General features: G+C 36.1%; 1 protein-coding gene across 3 annotated transcripts in view; it reads right to left on the bottom strand.

Annotated features, from left to right (window-relative positions):
- The window catches only part of ABCA12 (ATP binding cassette subfamily A member 12), a 180,790-nt gene that overhangs the window by 82,030 nt on the left and 78,056 nt on the right, over positions 1–20,704 (bottom strand). For all 3 annotated transcript variants that reach the window (XM_027122124.1, XM_027122141.1, XM_027122131.1), the window contains 7 exons: positions 19,216–19,328; positions 14,729–14,804; positions 10,937–11,055; positions 9,814–9,920; positions 3,654–3,910; positions 3,443–3,555; positions 2,096–2,220 (listed from right to left, as the gene is read on the bottom strand). In XM_027122124.1, the coding sequence (XP_026977925.1) occupies positions 2,096–2,220; positions 3,443–3,555; positions 3,654–3,910; positions 9,814–9,920; positions 10,937–11,055; positions 14,729–14,804; positions 19,216–19,328 (910 nt within the window). The remainder of the gene's footprint in view (positions 1–2,095; positions 2,221–3,442; positions 3,556–3,653; positions 3,911–9,813; positions 9,921–10,936; positions 11,056–14,728; positions 14,805–19,215; positions 19,329–20,704) is intronic.

The following is a 20,704-nucleotide window of genomic DNA, read 5'->3' as shown; positions in this document are numbered from 1 at the left end:
TGTCAATGCAGGGGACACAGGTTTGAGCCCTGGTCTGGGAAAGATCCCACATGCCACAGAACAATGAAGCCCATGCACCACAACTACTGAGCCTGTGGTCTAGAGCCTGTGAGCCACAACTACTGAAGCCCGCGCGCCTAGAGCCCGTGCTTTGCAACAAGAGAAGCCACCACAATGAGAAGCCCACGCACTGCAACGAAGAGTAGCCCACGCTCACCACAGTGAGAGAAAGCCCGTGTGCAGCAACAAAGACCCAACACGGCCAAAAATAAATAAAATAAATAATTTTTTTAAAAAATTGATAAACTTTAAAAAAAAAAGACTTCTGCTCTCTTTAAAATTTTACTCTTACTTTATTTAAATTGCATTTCATTTATATAATCATTTGAAGTTATAATCTTGTACAATAAACTCTGGGGTCCAGAGATGAAAGGTGAAGACAAAAAGCCCAGAATCACACAATAATATGAATCAACCATCCTGGAGAGTAATGCTTGTGTGAAAAGTGATGTGTGACTATGGGAAGTAAGATGGCAACTCTATTGCCACTGAGTTGAAATAAAGAAAAAGTTTATGAAATTCAAGATTATAGAAACTTTTCTCTCTTTTCTTTTTAAAGTAATAAGAATGTATGCTCTCTATTTACCTGCTTTTACTTACTAAAATGAACCTGCTCTTCAGAGGCCAAAAATGTGATAGCTGATCTTAGGATCATATAAGTGAAAGGTGAAACCACAGGGGAAAGAATTACTAAAGAAATATTAATTGCTGGGCTTCCCTTGTGGCAGAGTTAAGAACTGCACCTGCCAATGCAGGGGACAAGAGTTTGAGCCCTGGTCCGGGAAGATCCCACATGCCATGGAGCAACTAAGCCCGTGTGCCACAACTACTGAGCCTGAGCTCCAGAGCCCATGAGCCACAACTACTGAGCCCACGTGCTACAACTACTGAAGCCCGCACACCTAGAGCCCGTGCTCCGCAACAAGAGAAGCCACTGCAATGAGAAGCCCGCGCACCAGGCAACGAAGAGTAGCCCCCGCTCGCCACAACTATAGAAAGCCTGTGAGCAGCAACGAAGACCCAATGCACTGGGCAACAAAGAGTAGCCCCCACTCTCCACAACTACAGAAAGCCCGTGAGCAGCAACGAAGACCCAACGCAGCCAAAAATAAATTAAAAAAAAAAAAGAAAAAGAAAGAAATATTAATTGCTATAAGAAGAGGAAGAAACGTGAAGGTAAAGCAATTTTAATTTTTGTTTGGGAGAACCAATTAAAATGACACAAACATAAATATTCCAAAGTCAGCCTTAAAGGCTTTTAAAAAACTTTATCTCATATTGGAGAATAACTGGGTTGTGTTTAGAAATGACACACTCTGTCACACGTAAGTTTTGAATGGATGAGCTCTTAAGTGCTGAAATACTTTTAGAAAATTTCTGTGACACTTCCAGACAATGAACTTGGAAAAGGGGTAAAAGATAAAACATTTCAAGTGGAAAACCCTATTATCAGCCTATGAGGAAATAACATTACTCATTTTCACAGCAAAAAATGTTTACTATACCTCCAAACTTACCCAGAGTTCCCTTGACCATATCTATTTTATATAGTCTGTCTTGTCTTGGGGCTTTTAAAAAATAAAAAGAAGTATTCCTTTTAATTTTAGTTTCAACAAATTGTAAATGGTCTTTTTTCCCCCCAATTAGATTACTGAAACTCGACTTTGATATCATCATAATAGAATGTGAAAATTTACCTCAGATAATGTGAATGTGATAATGAATATAAAGAATTACTGATGGCATCACTTATCTAAGAAAAGCATCTGGGGTAAAGAAAAGGAGAGGACAAAGGAGGCAAAGGAAGGGATAGGAAAAGTAGAAGGAAAGGAACAGACAATGATAATGTTCTCGCTTCAGGATTTTTCTTATATTTTCACTTAAGAATTAGGCCTCTAATTTTATCATTTGCATGGAAAATTCACCATATTTGCATGCAGCTTCTCAGTGTTTTACTGGTAAGTGCTCAACAAATACTAAATGCTATTTAAACTTTTAAAAAACTGGATGTAAATACAAATACGTTCCACCCCACCTCAGCTCTGTTGTCAGGGGTGGGAATGGCCAGCAAATTGTCGATACTCCTATTGGACATTCCTGTTGTTCTCCTCAGTTCTTCTTTCAGCTCTTCAATATTTTTAAACATTTCTATTAACTGACCTGAAACAAAACAAAACAAAACTCACATGTGGGTTGCAATGTAATTCTTTCTAGTCGTTCGTTCTAACATAGAGAAACCTTCTAGATAAAACATATAGTCAACATATATGCCTTGTGTCAGGAACAGATGTCTCTCAGTTTTGGCAAACTTTGCATCTTTAGGTTCTATTTCTATCTGATTTAGACTTATTCCTATTATGATATTATTAACCTAAGGTAACAGATTGCTCTGGATTATAAATTTTCCTTAAATGTCTACAACGAAAGGTTGATTCAAAGAAAATACGGTTTCCTCGCAGACTTTGATCACACAATGTGCTAAATATACATTTCTACATTTGATTTAAAACATCACACAAATTCAAAATGCTTTTTAACCTTGGATCATATAATATCATCAGCTTAGGACAAGGTTTGCTAAATCTGAAACGTAATGCCACAGAGCACTTTTTCCTTAACTTTGCCCAGCACCTTACAGCTTATAAAGGGTTTTCACAATCATTACTTCAATTTTTAAATAGAATGTGTTTAATTCCAAACTCTTTTAGGACAGTTATTACAATTATTTCATATCTGGGTCATTCAATGAATAGCAAAAAATATTTTGACCTTATTTTAGCAGATTGTGATCTCTATTTTGCAAATGCCTTTGAGTTTCTTTATGAAGTATCTCTCATGCAAATATACCTTCTTTATTTTTGGACTTAGTGCCCTTCCAATTTTGTGGCTGCCTGTTGTCCCAAATTCTGAATGTCTTTCTTTTCAGTATTGAGGTATTACGCAAAGAATACATGTACTGCATGATGTGTCATGCTCAGAATACTAATATGAGGCTCTGAATCGATATTTCTGTAGACAGCAGTGCATCTTTATTTTTAAAATCAGATTATTCTCACAGAAGTAAATAAATTTCATCCTTGCTCTTGCAAAAGACTAATGCACTTTAATATATCAGAGAAATAAAAGGTGAATAGTCTAACTAGTTAAATTTTTGAAGACATTTTTCTGTGAAACCAGATTTCGCTGTTTCATTCTCTGCTGGCCTGCTGTGTTGTTTATTTTAGACAAGTAACCATATTTGAAAGCTTCAGATGTCTCATGTATAAGGGCAGATACAAAGTAGGTTTGGTTAGGAACTTCAAAAAAGCCTTTTCTAAACTGCAGCGTTAGAATCACATGCATTTTTAATAAGACAGCATTTAAAATATGGATGGGGAAACACCTGGTTTTTCCAAGGTGTCTGCACTGTTATTGACATGCAGCACGGCTTGAATCTTCGGCATTAACCGTGTGATATTTTCCAAGTAATTCATTTGTAATGCCTGTTCTAGAAACCTGGAACAAAGCAGAAGAGGAGAAGAAATTGAACTAGGCATATCAATAATTATTTGAGAAGGGATTTCACCACGGAAGAAGACAATGGAAAAACTTACCGATCCATATCTAAATTAATTTTGCTTGGATCCCCAGAAAGCAAATCCCTCAGTTTTTCAGATAGAATATTGTCATGATACAGTAAGCTGGTGGCTATCTCGGTGCTAAATTCTGCTGCTTTGAGGAGTTGCACATGAAACGCACTCTCTTCACACAGGTTCCCAAAGTCCATACTAGACAGCTGGCACATTTTCTCTAGTGAACTGAAAGTTTCAGGTTCACAAAGAAGTTTGGTCAAGTTTCCAAGTTGAGACAGCTTTCAAGAGGGGGAGAGATGGGAAACATTAGTTATGTTATTCTAAATGTTTATTAGTTGATAATAAGCAACCAAAATTGATTTACTTCCTAAAAACATTTTGCTTATGTGTTTAGTGAGTTGGCATTTGGCAACAGTTTTACCACAAAGCACTATTTTCTATCATTTGAGTTTACTGTTCTCTTAAGAATTTTATAAAACTTTTGGACCTGTTAGACCTCTTTCTCAAATGTAGTCATATCTTGTAGATTCACAGGTTGAAAAGATGTAGTTTAGTTTTATCTCATTTAAATCACAAATACTTAAACTAATTTTATATTTTAGTTTATTTTTTAAATCATGTGTAAGGGCAGATAGCAAAGCAGATTTGGTTTGAAACTTCAAAAAATGTTTTCTTCACACCCACCAGGATGCCTACTATCAAAACAAACAAACATACAAACAAATGAACAAATAAATAAATAAAACCTGAAAATAACAAGTGTTGGCTAGAATATGGAGAAATTAGAACCCTTGTGCACTCTTGGTGGGAATATAAAATGATGTAGCTACTGTAAAAAATAGTATGGTGAGTCTTCAAGAAAATTTGAAATAGAATTAACATATGACTCAGCAATTCCACTTCTGGGTATATACTCAAAAGTATTTATTGAAAGCTAGGGTTTGAACAGATATTTGTAGACCCATGTTCACAGCAGCATTATTCACGATAGCCAAGAGGTAGAAGCACCCCATGTCCATTGACAGATGAATGGATAAACACAATGTGGTAAACACATAAAATGGAATATTATTTAGCCTTAAAAAGTAAGGAGATTCTCTCACATATTATGAGGTGGATGAGCCTAGAGGGCATTATGTTAAGTGATATAAGCCAGTCATAAAAAGACAAATACTGTATGATTCCACTTATATGAAGTACCAAGCATAGTCAAATTAATAGCAACAGAAAGTAGAAATGCAGGTGCCTGGGGCTAGGGGGAGAGGGCAATGAGAAATAGGTGTTTCACGGGTAGAGGATTTCAGTTTTGCAAGATTAAGAGTTCTACAATCTGTGTGTATTTAACACAATTGAACTGCACAGTTAAAAATAGTTAAGGTGGTAAATTTTATGTTACGTGTATTTTATCACAAGTTTTAAAAAATTAATTAACCAAAAAAAGACTTTTTAAAACTGTGCATGAGAATCACATATATTTAAAAATATGGATTGGTATATATCTTGTTTTTCAAAAGTGTCTGTACTGTTATTGACATTATCTTCTATCCTCTTACTTACTGAGGGAAACTTTTGTTCTATGGAGTGCTTAAAAGGGCCTAAAATCCCATACTTAGAGAAAAAGGAGAAAAATGAAAATCAACTACTTTCCTACGCAAGTATATTCCTCCTTGCGGTTCACTATGCTTTGTGTGTTCTGAGGATATATCCCCAAGTCATACTTCCTGGGATAAAAAATTATGCCTCTGGGGAAGTCAGTTCTGTTGTGCTTGGAAGCAACCCTAGAGCTACTCTTTTTAAGATGTGAAATAATTTGGAGAAACATCTAAAGAAGCAAATATGTGTCATTCATTGCAGCTGAGTTTCTAATCAGAAGTTGCATTTTGACAGAAATGAATTATAATACAGGAAAATGTTCAGGAATATTTCTTTGCCTATGTCAAATGGGAAAGGTACAGTGATGTGTCTTGGATGAGAGATTTATATTAACTACATGTAGGCAGTAGCAATTAAACACCAATCATCTTAGATAGTAAAAATCATTGGTCTGCTTTCCACTGTACTTAATATTCTAATTGACTTCTGGTTTTGAACTATCTAAAATGGTTTCATATGTATTAAAACTCTACTTACTAGTCTTATTACTATGAGAAATTTTCCATTCTGTAATAAACTCAATCATTTTACCAGATGTAACTGTATGTTTGTCACTTGTTCCTTCCTTTGATTTTCCAAATACTAGATATGATTAAACTTCTAATGAATAGAGCCCAACCTCTCTGCCAGTGACTTTTATTTTGGTGATTTCTTAAATAAAAAGATAAATACTGGGAGCCCAATTAATTTTTTTAATTGAGCTTTTAAGGGTGTAGTAAATGTGAATGACTTTACTCAGTAGAGACTGAAATATATTTTTTAATTGCAAGTTTGACATACATGTAACAAGAAACCAATAAAAGTCCATAGAGTATAATCTTGGCTTGATAAAAGATATAGAAGGAGAAATTGGAAATCTAGCCATGTTACTGAAGTAGAACTGGTCCTCTGAAATAAGAATTTAATTCAGGGTTAATAATGTGGCCTGCACTGTGAGGCACATCCGCCGAGGAGCAACGTCATGGTCATTTACGATTTGTCATTATTTACTACTTTCTTCTAAAAGCAATACATGCATTAAACTTTTAGAAACTTCATAGATCATTAGTAATCAACAAACATTCAGAGAATTATAATTATCTCTTCAAAAGTATGTGTCAAGCCCAGATTACAGGTTTGTCACAGTCTCATGTATCACGACACTGGTCTACATAGTAAGGGCTCAGGCCTTAACTTGAACAATGACCCATAACTAACTCCACGTCCAGCTGTGACTGAATTCCCTAGTGCCTACAGTTCCTAATGCATCTGAATCAGAATTGTAAGTAACATGATGGCGTAAACTTCAAAATATTGTATGTGTAAAAATACTAAAACTGCAACACTCCTGGGCTCTTAGCAGGTAACTGAAAGGAAACGAGACCTATTTAAAAATGTAAAGGTATTACAATATAAATAGTGTCCTATCTGTATTTCTGCTTAATATAGAGAATATCCATTTTATGAGTATTTCCCCAATCAGGAAGTTATCCTTCCCACCAGAGAGACTGGAAATAAAAGAGGAGAAAACAGACGGTGAAGGGAGGAGAAAACTAAAGTTCAGGAAGAGTAGAATGTTCGGGGCTAGAAAAGAAAAAAAGTCACCAATGAATGACAGGCATTTGGCATTTTGGAGGCTCTAAACCTTCTTAGAAATATCATGAATAAAAATGTTAGGGTGGGCCCTAACTCACTGTCACAATCAAGATACCAATTGCCAGGAGGATGAAGCAGGGAAGTAAAAGCATCTCTTCTTACAAAACTCTAGGAGTCTGTCCTCATTCTTTCAATGATATGTGCTGAATATTTTCCATGTGTCAGACTGTGCCAGGTGCTGAGAGTACAGAGTAAAGTGACAGACTTAACCATGTTCCTATGGAGCCTGTAGTCCTGGAATGGACGGGTTCTGTCAATTGCAAATAGCAGCCATGCTTGTTATAAATGACAGTAGATTTCCCACCTAAGGGACGGGACTGTAGTTTATTTCCACTTCTGTGGCTTCTTGAACCTTTTTCATAATGTAACCCACAAGGGAAGCAGTACACTCAAAATGTGGATGCTGTTTTAAGTTATCCTTAGCTCCATTCCCATACCATTATTGTAAATGACTGAGAATGTATTGTTTCCATTTCCCAATGTATATTGTGTGCTGCTCAGTTACTTTGCAAGTTGAGAACTACAATGAGGAATTGCCCAGGTAATATGATTACATCACCAGGGCTCTACTTAAACACCATCATTTGTTCACAAATTCATAAGTCAAGTCTTAAGATACTACTGTGTGCTAGATGTGAGACTTTAGAGATGCAGAAGGCATAATTTCATCAGATTTTACACTCTAGTGAGGGAAATAGACCCTACATATACAATGAGCTATAATGCTAAGTAGTAAATTCCAAAAGCCAGAAATCTCACTATAATCGGAGACTCCCCTTCCCTATGCCTCACACCTCACTGGCTGCCAAGTTGTGTCAACCCACCTCCTACAATGCTCTTGAAATTCTTTTCCTTCTATTCTCTGCCACTGACATAGTGCAGGGCCTCACTTTTTGCTTAGGTTACTACAAAAAATCACCTACTTGGCTTTCTTCCAATCTGTCCTCCATAATTCTCCTAGAGAGATCTTTTCCTAAAATGCAGAATTCACCTTCTTCAAATTCACAATTTTCAGGATCAGATTCAAACTGCTTGACTAAATATAAAGAGGCCTTGGGGAGCTGGGTCCCCTTTCCTGCCTCTCTCATAGGCATCTTGTGCTCCAGCTGGACACATAACTCCAGGTAACCTATATCTGTCCTTCAGGTTCACACCTCTGCCTTCTTACCAACGCATGTCTCTATGTCTGGAATGTAGGACTATAACCTAATCCTACACAGCCTGCAAGGACTCAGAGTAAGGAGTATCTCCTCCATGAAATTTCTTCTCTCCACCTTCATGCTCTGCAATCTGAGTCAGATATGCCACCTCCATATACAGAATCCTGTCCATCCACATACCACAACACTTATCTCACTGTGTTATAATCATTGGTCTGCTTTTCCATCTCCTCCACTGGATTGATTATTAAAGATTTTGGGGTTAGAGATTATATCTTTTAAATAAACAGATTAGCATTATGAGAGCACAGATGATGGATGGAATGAATGAATGGGTAAATATTACATGCATACAAAGTCATTATCCTGACTTGGAAACAGTGAGAAAGGAGATACTCTAAGAGTGACATTTAAACTTATCCTTGAAGGATGAGTAGGACTTTTCCAGATGAATGCATAACTTCCTTCTCATTTGCACAAACTAAGATAGTGCTAAATTAAGTACACTAGAAATTTTGATCCATGTAGAAGACTTAAGACTACAATGCAGGTAGTCTAACTAGCATATTTATTTGTAATATACATGGACACATGCTTTGTACGCCTGCTTAGTTAGACCAGGTTGACTATACAGCAAGTCATCCTGCTTGCTCTGCATAAACCAGTTCTAATTTTACTTTATCCCTGGCTACATGAATCCAATTAAACTGCTGTTCTTACTAGGAGAGCTGCTTTCAAAATTTAAAGGGTTATTTAAGAAAGAGAGTGAATTTCATGATAACCTGCGTACTGTATGTATGAGCTAAACAAAGAATAAGAGACAAATACCAACCAATTCAAACTTCAGAGTTAACATTTTTCCCACTGCGTTCCCTCCCTTTCTTCAATATCATACATTCTAATATGATTTACAGTATTAGTTTCTGCTTCTGATGATAATAATACAAATAAGGTGAGTCAACTTCTGAGATTTTTGTACACTGTGAAGTCTAAAACATCAGCTTTTGAAATCAACTTTTATAGTTTTAAAAACTAGGGGGCTTCCCTGCTGGCGCAGTGGTTAAGAATCCGCCTGCCAAGGCAGGGGACATGGGTTTGAGCCCTGGTCCGGGAAGACCCTGCATGCCGCGGAGCAACTAAGTACGTGCACCACAACTACTGAGCCTGAGCTCTAGAGGCCACGAGCCACAACTACTAAGCCCACGTGCCACAACTACTGAAGCCCACACACCTACAGCCCATGCCCCACCACAAGAGAAGCCACCGCAATGAGAAGCCCACGCACCGCAACGAAGAGTAGCCCCCGCTCGCCGCAACTAGAGAAAGACCGCGTGCAGCAACGAAGACACAACGCAGCCAAAAATAAATAAATAAATTAAAAAAAAAAAAAAACTAGGGACATTTCAAATTAGGAATCAAATTTTTAATGCTTTTTCAAATCGTGTAGCTTAATGAGACAACTACATCAGGAGCTGTTCCTTTACGTATTGCATTCTGTAATTAGTCTCTTATGGGTCATTTCAGACAGAGATATCCACTGATTAAAAACAAAATACAATTATGTAGCACCAGAACTCTTGTCACCCTTTTTCTAGCATTAATCTAGACTCAAAATAGAACCAGTATTTTAAAAAATACAGATTTAAAACTTAAATTACAAATATATCTTGCCAGAGAATTACAAGAAGTTTTTGAGGTTTTTGTTTTTTTTTTCTTTTTCTTTCATGGCTTACTTTTGATTTCAAGACTTCAGGAACTGGAGGGAAGTAATCCTCATAGGAACCATTTTGAAGAAAAGATTTTTGAAATCGAATTGTAGAGTGCAGCAGTCTTAAATTTTCTGTAAAGGAGGAGAAAAGAATTACCTTATGTGAACTGCAAGGTCATCTAGGAAACCTATTTGAAAGACACCTTTATCCTAATTTACTACTAAGTTTTTTCTAAGATAATAGCCTATTTCAATCTAAATATAAAATGAGTGAAAATTTAATCTTTCCTTGAACCATGGAGACTATAGAGTTCATTATTTTTAAAATATTCATAGATATTCTGCTTAGAGATAAAAATATTTCCAGCAAAGGTGCTATACAGTTTTGGTTCTTGGTGAACTGAACATGCTTTTATTTTGGATGTACTATTAACCTGAAGTGTTTGAGAGAGAACAGGTTGTATAACACTGTGACACAAATATGCCCTTCCAACCTTGATTAATTCATGTCCGGTAAAGAGAGACCACACTTAAATACCTGTTGTGCTATTTGCTTGCTATTAAGTCTCAAAAAGCTATTTTGGTGTAGGAACAGTGAATGTATATCTCCTACAAAGTGTAAGAAAATAGATGTTTTATCTTTAAAAAAAGGAAAAAGAAATATTTGATTAAATGCAATCTTCATGGTTAAAGTGTGTAAGGATCAGAAGTAAAAATAGTCTGCTACAAAAATGCCTTTCTTTATGTAATTTACATCTGCTTTTGGAAGTCTACATTATCCTTCTTCATTATTTTTTGACAACTAAGATTATTGAGGGCATAGAAAATGTCACGGAGGGTTATGTGAACTCCTAATTCTGGAGACTTGGAAAGTTTATCCAGGTGGCCATTAACACATCTGTTATCCGGCCATTATACATTAAAGTTTGTCCAGGTGGCCAGGTGGTACTAGCAGCAGGGACAGGAGTAATAACATAATAATATGATTAGACAGTCCCTTTATATATCAAACCACTGAAACAGATGCATACGGAAACTAAGATTTTAAAATTTTCTTTCTTTTTTAAGCCAACATCTTATAAGATTTACTATTTTAGAACAAAATTACAAACCATGAGTAGCATTTTGACTCTTAAGAAGAGTATTACCTTTTGATCCCCTGGCCAAATTGTCAGTGACATTTCTCACACATGCCAAGTACGGAATATAAGGACTATCTACTGATATATTTAAGAGGGCATCTTCAAAGTTTTCCAGTATTAGGAGCCTATAGAATTAGAAAAGAATATATAAATTAAGTCATATAAAAATAAAGCAAAGCCATTTTGTTGAGATCATGTGAGTCCCTAGTTGTTTGGCATTGGTTGATTTGAGCATTGAAGCACTGTGAAGTAGGACATCTTCCCCCATCCAGCCCAGCTGCACAATGACAGCACTACTCTGGATTCTCTAAGTATTTAGCTTTTCCATGGGCATTATCTCTATATTTAATTATTTTAATATCCAATCATAAGTGATCTTAAGATCATTTCTAGGCACATTTACATGAAAGAAAAATCACTGGGCTAGGGTTGCCAGATAAAATACAGGAGTCCCAGTTAAATTTGAATTTCAGGTAAAAAATGAACAATTTTTCAGTATTAGTATGTCCCATGAGTCTTGTATGTCTCCTTCCCCTCCCCTCCCCTCCCCTCCCCTCTTCTCCTTCCCTTCCCTTCCCTTCTCTTCTCTTCTCTTTTTTCTTTTCTCTTTCCTCTAAATCTGGCAACCCTCTCTCTGGGCTTCAGTTTCCTCTCTTGTCAAATGATCTGCTAGATCCCTTCCACCTATAATATTCTCTAAATAATTTAAATTCATTTAACTGTGATTAAAAAGAAATGGTAGAATCCAAATGAACAATATAAGTTCCTTTTCTTTTCTTTAAACAACCAATTCAGAGTTCCCAAATTATCCACTTTCTGGTTTCCTTTCAAACTGACTGGCATGTGAGGACATAGTCTAAGATTTTTGAGGCATACATATGTGAGTGAGTAAACATGTGTATGTTACACATGCCCTGTCACTTCAACTGTGAGGCTGCATCTCTACTCATTTTGTAATTTCTTCCCTTAGTGTCTACTATTGAATGTTATGTACAGCAGAGATGGAACAAGTATCAATGGTTTATTTGGGAACCATCTATTTTGAATCAAACTGCACGACAAATTAACTAGTTCTATTGGATATTATTTTAGATTTAAGTCAAATACTAATGGAAGAGACTTATCCTGGCATAGCTAGTAAACATGTAGGACAATGTTTGCATTAACACTAAAGAAGTCTTAGGGTGTTTACATGTGGGTTAATGACACTGGATATTTGAGGAAGTTTAACAAGAAAAAAAAATCTATGGCAAGAAAAGTCCCTAACTTGGCAGTCAGAGCCCAGTTAATTGGTCAGATGGCCGACTCTCATTTAAATACAACCCACAGCCTCCATGTTTAAAAAAATTGCACCCATTCCTGAGGCTTCTTGTTTTGTTTAGGCATTTCCTTGACCAGAGACTCTCCTCTCAGTATTATCTCTCTTTCTTTTGTGTTTGTCTTCCTCTTTGTCTTAATCATTATAGCATTGAGCCATTTCCATTCTGGTGCTGTGCTCAGGGGCAAAATACTGGTCTACTTTTCCAGATGAAATGGCACAAGAATGGTGAATGGTAAATTTTCAAGCTTTAAAAAGAAGAATGTTGGGCTAAAAGCGACCTTGAAATATCATCTAAGCATTATCTTAGTTCCATAAAGAACATCTGATTGCCAAGATTTTTGAGATTAGATTTAAGATACACCAAAAATTAAGATACATATGTGCCACTGTTTTGGCATAAACATCCAAGTATTCCTTTAAACGATTTAATTTATGTATTCTTTATATAAAAATCTCACCTACTTCTCAAGAATGGTTACAACTAAAGATGAGCTTACGGATGTATGCATGCATGTGTGTGCACGTGCACACACACACACAACACAATAAAAAATTATTAACTTTAGTGCAAAAACAGTGAGAGAGAAGAGCTTTGAGGAAAAAAAAATTTTGAGCAGCTTTCTTTAGAAAATTCTGGATCATAAACATTTTTATCTCATGCCAAGTACTGCCACTCTATGATTATTTTAAAGTGTGGAGGGAAAGGAAGTCCAAAGATAAGAAATCCCTTAATTGCATCAATCTCAACAAGAGCCATCTTAAAAGTATTGAATTCTTTCTAATAAACTGTCAGCTAGCTGTCAGTAACCAACTACATTTGTTGTGGAATTTTCAGGTCTGAAGCGCTAACATTATCAATGCTACGGATGCCCCAAGGCTCTGATAAAGATACCTGGCTTCAGCCATAAGCATCCAGTTGTCTCAATTCAGAGGTTTTTTAAAATATATATATATCTATCTTTATTGGAGTATAATTGCTTTACAATGTTGTGTTAGTTTCTGTTGTACAACAAAGTGAATCAGCTATAAGTATACATATCCCCTCTCTCTTGAGCCTCCCTCCCACCCTCCCTATCCCATCCCTCTAGGTCGTCACAAAGCATCGAGCTGATCCCCCTGTGCTACAGAGAAGCTTCCCACTAGCTATCTATTTTACATTTGGTAGTGTATATGTGTCAGTGCTACTCTCTCACTTTGTCTCAGCTTCCCCTTCCCCACCGTGTCCTCAAGTCCGTTCTCTCCATCTGCGTCTTTCTTCCTGCCCTTTCACTAGGTTCATCAGTACTGTTTTCTTAGATTCCATACATGTGCATTAGCATACGGTATTTGTTTTTCTCTTTCTGACTTACTTCATTCAATTCAGAGGTTTTTTAAAAAAATTATTTTTCTGGCTACACAGAGAATGTGTTTAAAAGACTTGATTATTTGGGACATGGAATCCTGTCTGGGGTAAAATTGCCCAGAGCTGTGAGATTGCTCTTGGGAGAAGCATCTGGTTCAGCCACCTTAGAGGAGGAGAGATGTGGGAGCAGAAAGAGGAGGTGGTTATTGATGGAAGGATTTTGCCTAGAATTACCCAGAGTTGGGGAACTTCTCATTGAATAATAGAAAGTTTATAAACAATTGCATAGATTTTATTTTAGAAAAAGAAATGAATGGTTAAAAGTAAGTCCTATTATTTGTTTTTATTTGTACACATTTCCATTAGCACAAAAATATATCCTTTGGGACTAAAGTTAAAGAATTTCAATGGTGCAATTTATCAGGCCCAAACAGCCTTTTACGTAACAGGCCACCTAGTCTCTAAATTTGCCTTGAACTATGTGCATTTACTTCAGTCAGCTTTACATAATGACTGTTACATTAATGTAAACAGTCAGAGAACTGTTTACATTAATGGTCATTAGAAGCTGAGGTAACTGCTGTTATTTCCACTGCCTATTCCTGAGACAACGTATTTACATGCCCCACAAAGAGTCCAAAATCAAATTACCTATAAACAGTTTTGGCTACCTGAATACTACTGAAGCAAACAAAGTGTGCATTACCTTGAGTGAGCATACAAAATATTTTGATTTTTTAAAACCGAAATAAATAGTAATGTAAAAATTTGGAGACTTCTACATCTTTCATGATGAAAGACCTGAAAAGAGTTGGAAATTGCGCCTCCAGCTAGATTTTCCTCACAGACATAAGGTAACCAATCCAGACAGAACATGTGGGATCTAGTTATACACTCTTAGAACTGAAAAACAGATCCTCATGTTGCATTATCCGAAAGTATCATTGAATAATACCAAAAAACAAGTTTCAACTTTACTGCACTTCAACTGTATCTTTTTCTTTGTTCAGTCAATAATTGATTTTTCTATTCCATGGCATTAGATACTGATAAAAGAATTATGTTTATGAATTGTTTTGATTGCTTATTCAGCCAAGTTACTTACCAGTTTAGAAACAAACCAACAAAGACTTACTGTGCAGCCAGGCTGCTTGGGGATAGAGACTGTCCATCTTCCTCACTCCACACATGTGTTGTATTATCAGAGCCACCTAAAGTGATAATATTTATATAGGAGAATATTTAACATTTCTGTAAAGGATTTATTTTTCTAAGCAAAAATCATCCCAGGTCAAATTAATGGGAAAAAAATGCAGGAAGTCTGCAGAATTTTTCTCCAAAGGATTTTACAAGCGATGTCTAAGCTCTTTCAGTTGGAAACATTTAAGATATTTATAGGAAATAGATGCCTACTAATTGAAATAATTCCAATGGTCAAGCATATGCATTTCGAACAAATTATTTCTCTGTGCATCAAACCATTGCACTATTTTATCCTAAAACCTGTGTGCATAGATGACTCTTAAATATCATAATGCAAATTGACTACCCCATGACTTCTTAATCAAACGAAGCCAATTTCAGTCTTATGGGTCACTGGATTTTTTTGTTTGTCTTCGGTTGTCTAGAATGTAGCCGTAGGAAACATCTACCATCACTAATCTATATTTTCTATCTTTCAAAAAGCAGCCAGTGATTTCAACTGAATGCAGCTGTGAATGCAAATTGGCTAACGTTAACAGAACCATTCTGAGTGGTCTCAAATAATATGAAAGTTTGGAGTGTGGAAGTCAATCACTAAGTTGGGTCTAATGGAAACCATATGTGAAGATCTCATGCAACACAGAGAATTGTCCCTAGAAGTTAAACAGGTTCCTTATTCTGCTTGCTGCATAACATTGTATTGTTAAAGAGTAAGCGTGCAACAACATTCACATGCAAAATTGAAAATGAAATACTTTAAACAGCTACTACATAAATAAAAACATCAGAAATCCAGTGCTTTCATTCGGCCCCTTTAAGGAAACGGTATTACTTATTTCAGTCTTCCCTGTAGACACTATTAATTCCTTATAAATAATCCAGTAGTTTTAGTGCTGTCATTTTTTAACACTGGTCTAACCATTTTCAATAGGATATTTTATTACCAGCTTTAAGGCTTCTCCCATTGTCTCTAGTTCGCGTGTTCTAAAGCCTTCTAAGAAGGTCCTAGCACAAAACTAGGAAACCATCTGTACTTTTCTCACGCTGATCATTTTGTTTAAGCATGTGTGTAAAAGACTCACAGAATTAAAGACCGCCTTGCCTACGTCTGTATCAGTCATGTCTGAGGAATGTCTGCTCTGTCCCTAGTATCTGGCAGAGTGACTTTTTCAGTTTTCCTCTCTGGCAGAAGGGAGTTCTCTGCTCTGCTCAGGATGCTGCTAAGTATTATTGCTCTAATGATAGCAATGCATTAGTGAGTGAAAGGACCAAGAAGAAGATACCCAGAATAAATAAACCTAATCAATAATGGTAATACCTATTATTTATTGGCAACCATATAGAGAATAATCCAGGATAGGACTCTGGAGGCTTACGCTTTTGCAGTGTAAAAGTATATAAAACCATTCTCCCAAGATCATATCTTGCTCACTTTGAATTCCTATGTGATGCTGAGCAAGTTCATTAGCATTTGTACTCTATACGGTTATGGAGTGTCTCTTCCTCATCACGCTATTCAAATGAATAACTAATAGAAATTAACTTTATACATATCAATTATAGGCTTGACCTTGCTGTTAAGTATGGACTTCTCCCTCTGGCCACTTTTCATTCTGGACTCTAAGGTGTCTGAGAAGAAATACTGTATTAAATAGGCTTTAATGAAGTGGAAGTTGTTACAGACCTTTAAAAATCAGATGTTACTTTCTTTGTAGAATTAGGCATATATAAAAAAGGGTGCCCAAAGACATAGAAAGAAATCCAGTGCACAGATAGCCTCTTTCACCAGTAAAGATTGCTTTCTGCTTCTAAAGATGTAATTTCATGTAATTTACTATACTTTGCAAAACAGCAAACTTCAATGAGCCAAAAAGGTAATCTTTGCTCTCAAAACTCAGTTTTATAAATGAAAATACTGAACTGTGAAGTAGGGATCCTCAGTGGGGTGGAGCTGAGAATCAGACTCCTTAAAACAGGAAGTTAGGAGACAAGCTTCTTCCCAGGTGTTTATTAGCATCTCCATAGTATCCTGGTTGCTGAGGAGGCTTCTGAAAAAACCTTGAACTATGTTCATAACCAGGGTTGAATCAGAACTAGACATGGGGTGGGGAGGTCTGAATTAGAAATAGACATGTGGTGTGGAGAGGAACTGGGCAATGGCTATCAAAAAATGTATCATGTGAGAAGGAATCTGACACAAATAGTCAAACTCCATCAGCGGCTGAAAGTGGAGCCAGTTCTGAGGTTTGGTGGTGGCAGGTACTTGTGTGAGCTATCATAGTGTGTATATGTCCCAGACGGTAAATATGAGTGAGGCCATCTAACAAAGAGCTTGGGGACCTGGCTTTGGGCTTAGACAGATCTAGGCTCTAAATCTCAGTTCTGCCACTTGCTGGATGTATAACACAGGCAAAGTGCCCAGCCTCCCTTTGCCCCAGTTTCTTTGTCTGCAAAATGGGATAATAACTATCTCTTATAGAGTTGTTTTGATGATAGAAGGGACTTAAGATAATAAAATATTTATCACTGACACAAAAAATACTACCCTTTTATTTTTTCTTTGAAAGAAGGAGTGAGACCCTCAAAGTTATCTGAGCCCTGTCATGCATTAGAGAGGACCCAAGCAACTCTGCTTTAAGAAACCATTCCACTCCAGTTTACTGAGTGTAAAGCCAAGGGAAGAAGTATGTTCACAAATACTGCTAAACACCATGGAGATTAAGCATGGGTGGCTTGGGCAACGTGGCAGATATCTGTACTTCAAAACAAGTTTGAGTTTCCTGAAGGAGTCCCAGAAATACCTGGAAGGATTTTTCAAAGGCCATGAAATTTCTGCTCAGGCAGGTAGGTAGGGGCTTAGGGTTTAATGACTTAGGAATTGACATTAATGCTACTGTGTTGGTATCCTCAGACTGATAAAGTCACACGTGTAGGAAATTAAAAAACAAACAAATATAAGCACATCTAGTTTAAAAAATAAAAGCACATTTCCTTGATGTATTTCCTTGTCATCCTGACTATCCAATTGCATGGCTTAATACATGCCAAAATCATTAGCATATTCATAGACATGAGACACGGCCATTGTTAAGTATTGAAAATTGAGTTAGTTATACTGTTCAACAGAAAAAAGTGTTCTGCTGCCTCAGTTAATGACAGGTTCTTTTGCTTCTAAGGCACTGAGGAGCTTCTGTCCTTTGTAAAAAAATTTTCAACTTCATCCCTCTACTTTACAATTACAAGGTGTGAGTCTGAAGATGAAAAGGAAAAGAATGGTAAAGAGAACTTGAAGTTCTCAAGTCTTTAAAATGAAAATATAAAAATATACAGAGGAAATAATTAGTGTCTTTTACTATACTGTCTGGTTTTCTGGTCTGGACTTTTTTAAAAGTGCAAATTTTTTTTTTAACCTTAATGTTCGTCAAGACCATTGAATTTAACAGCAATCAATCTTGCAAGCTAGTCATTAATTCTGTAATTGATGATATAAAAAATGTTCTAGACTAACAGAAATTGGTATCCAAGTGTATGTTAAAACCTCCTTCGAGAAGTCTTCAAAGCCTTTCCAAACCTGCTATTCATATGAAAACTAATAAAGACCTTGTAATAAACAATCAGGTTGTGACCTGATGCTCTCAGGACACTTACCAGTAATCCAAAGGTAAAGTCTACATATTTAAAAGCTGACAAACTCAGTTGAGAAAGCCTATTTCTAAATTCATTCAGGAGAGGTAAATGCTAACGAAACATTTTACTTGGGAAGTACGGACTTATTCCTTATAGCCCTTAATGTTTGTCTGTATATGGCTGTGTGTGTGTCTGTGCATTTCCATGTGTGTGGTATATAATGCTATCCTCTATATGCAAAGGTGATTTTTTTCTGATTCACTAGCAACATGCTATAGTTTGTCTTATACCTATAAGTGACAGTAGAGCTATACTGATCTATTCACGCTCTGACGTCCATCATGCATTTTCAAGATGGTTGGTTGAGGGGTATATTTTTACCAAAGACTCATCCTGATTAAAAAGACAAAATTTGAAAATGAGGGCAAAGATACTGCGATTCAGTGTAGGCTTTTGTTCAAAAAGTAGTAGTAGAAATCTACTTGCTGAGGCTTACTCCCTTACTCTGATATTTATTTTTCATACCAACTATAAACATAGCTTTATAATATAGCTAAGAGAGATCATTTTTACCAAAATAAAAATCCTAGAAAGTCAGAGCCTCTTTTCTGGCCATTTCTCCTTGTCTCCACACTTTGGTTACCTAAAGACCCAGATTTAGTTGTAGTTTATGTCTCTACCTAAGAATGATACCATCCATAACTGATTACTTCTCTTTGTTTTTTATTTTTAATGGAACTGAATACAGAATTGCAACACAGAATTGAATACAGGAAGATGGTAATATAATACCTTGAGATGGGGAGTCCAGAGTGTAAAGCAGATGTTTAACAGATTTATGGAGAGCTCTGAAACCTTCATTAGTTGTAACCCGTGGATAAACCCTCTGCACGGCCAGCAGCACACTAACAAGTTGAAAAACAATTAAACCAGATTGTATTTCAAGGTTTGCAGACAGAAACAAAAGGTTATTCAAGGAGAAAATAGCTACAGTATAGAAAACTATTCTTATAACATAAGAAACAAGATGCTGCTTTTGTCATCTAATTACTTGTTTGTCTGTTTATGCACAAAATCCCAACAAAGTGTTCTTGAACCAGACAGAGCACTTCACCGGTTCCAGGATTCTAAAACCTAAAAGGCCTTAAAGTAAGAAGTGAACTTCATGTCAGTTTTTTTTTTTTTTCTTTGTTAAGACTTAAAAATAAGTGGTTAGAAATAGAAGCTTCCAGTGAAAGGATACTTCTTTTTTGTTTTTAATTAAAGGAAAAAATTAAATATTGGAAATTATTTTCATTAAAAATCAAGCCCAGATAAAAGATCCAGTTTCAAGAATAATTATTAATTAAGCATTTGATAAATATTTATCTTTACAAAGGTAAACAAATGGTAATGTTTTTGAAGAAAAAATGGAGCTTGCCCTAATTAAAGACTGCATTCTATCCCGTAAATGGCCCATAGGCACTGCTCCAGGGGTAGCACAAAATTAATATCCAGACTAACTGGCACTGTCTTCCTATGAGTTTTACGTTACTAATAAGATGGGCGGTCTACACTGATGAACAATCAGCAAATTCACTTATGCTGGAGTTCATTCCGTATTTCCAAAAGACCAACTAGTGACTTAAGAAATGCCTTTTTTTATCCCCTTATTGTCATTAGCATATTTTAAAAATGTTAGCATTGTACAAGTATGTCTGAATTTCACAAATAACTGTGAGGCAATGCTTTAATATACATGAGTAGTAACTTAAAAGGCTTTGTTAAGGATTTGCCACTGTGAAGTTACATGTAATACATACGAGGTGATAGTTTTTCCATATGTATCCTAATCAGCTGAAGGCTCACTCCAGCAACAGCATGTGCATATACTTCCTACCATATTTTTGGAATTTTTAATATTTAAATTAAGGTCATTTTAATTTTAGCTCCCTAGCTATGAATGAAAATATTTAGAGAGCTAAGAGTATCCTCTAGTTTCTAGTAGATATGTGTCTATATATAAACATATACATATTTATAATTTTATTTACTTCTCTAATAGTTCCATAAAGTCATTTTCATTTGTTTTGTTTTATAGACAGGAAAACTAAAGTTCAAAAAGTTAAATAACTTACATGAGGTTATCCAAATAAATAGAACTGGTTCTGTCTAATTTCAAAGTTCATGTTCTTTCCACTTTATGTCTTACCTCTGGCACTTTGCCCCAACATGGCGGGGAGGAGGGCAGAACATTTCTGCACTGAGCCCACAGCATTGTTAGCTTGTTTTTACAGCTGTG

This window comes from Aethalodelphis obliquidens, unplaced genomic scaffold, assembly GCF_003676395.1.
Source record: "Aethalodelphis obliquidens isolate GAN/ISIS:26980383/991018 unplaced genomic scaffold, ASM367639v1 scaffold2, whole genome shotgun sequence".
In the NCBI taxonomy this organism is placed as follows: domain Eukaryota; kingdom Metazoa; phylum Chordata; class Mammalia; order Artiodactyla; family Delphinidae; genus Aethalodelphis; species Aethalodelphis obliquidens.
This window is presented reverse-complemented; position numbering and strand designations above follow the sequence as displayed.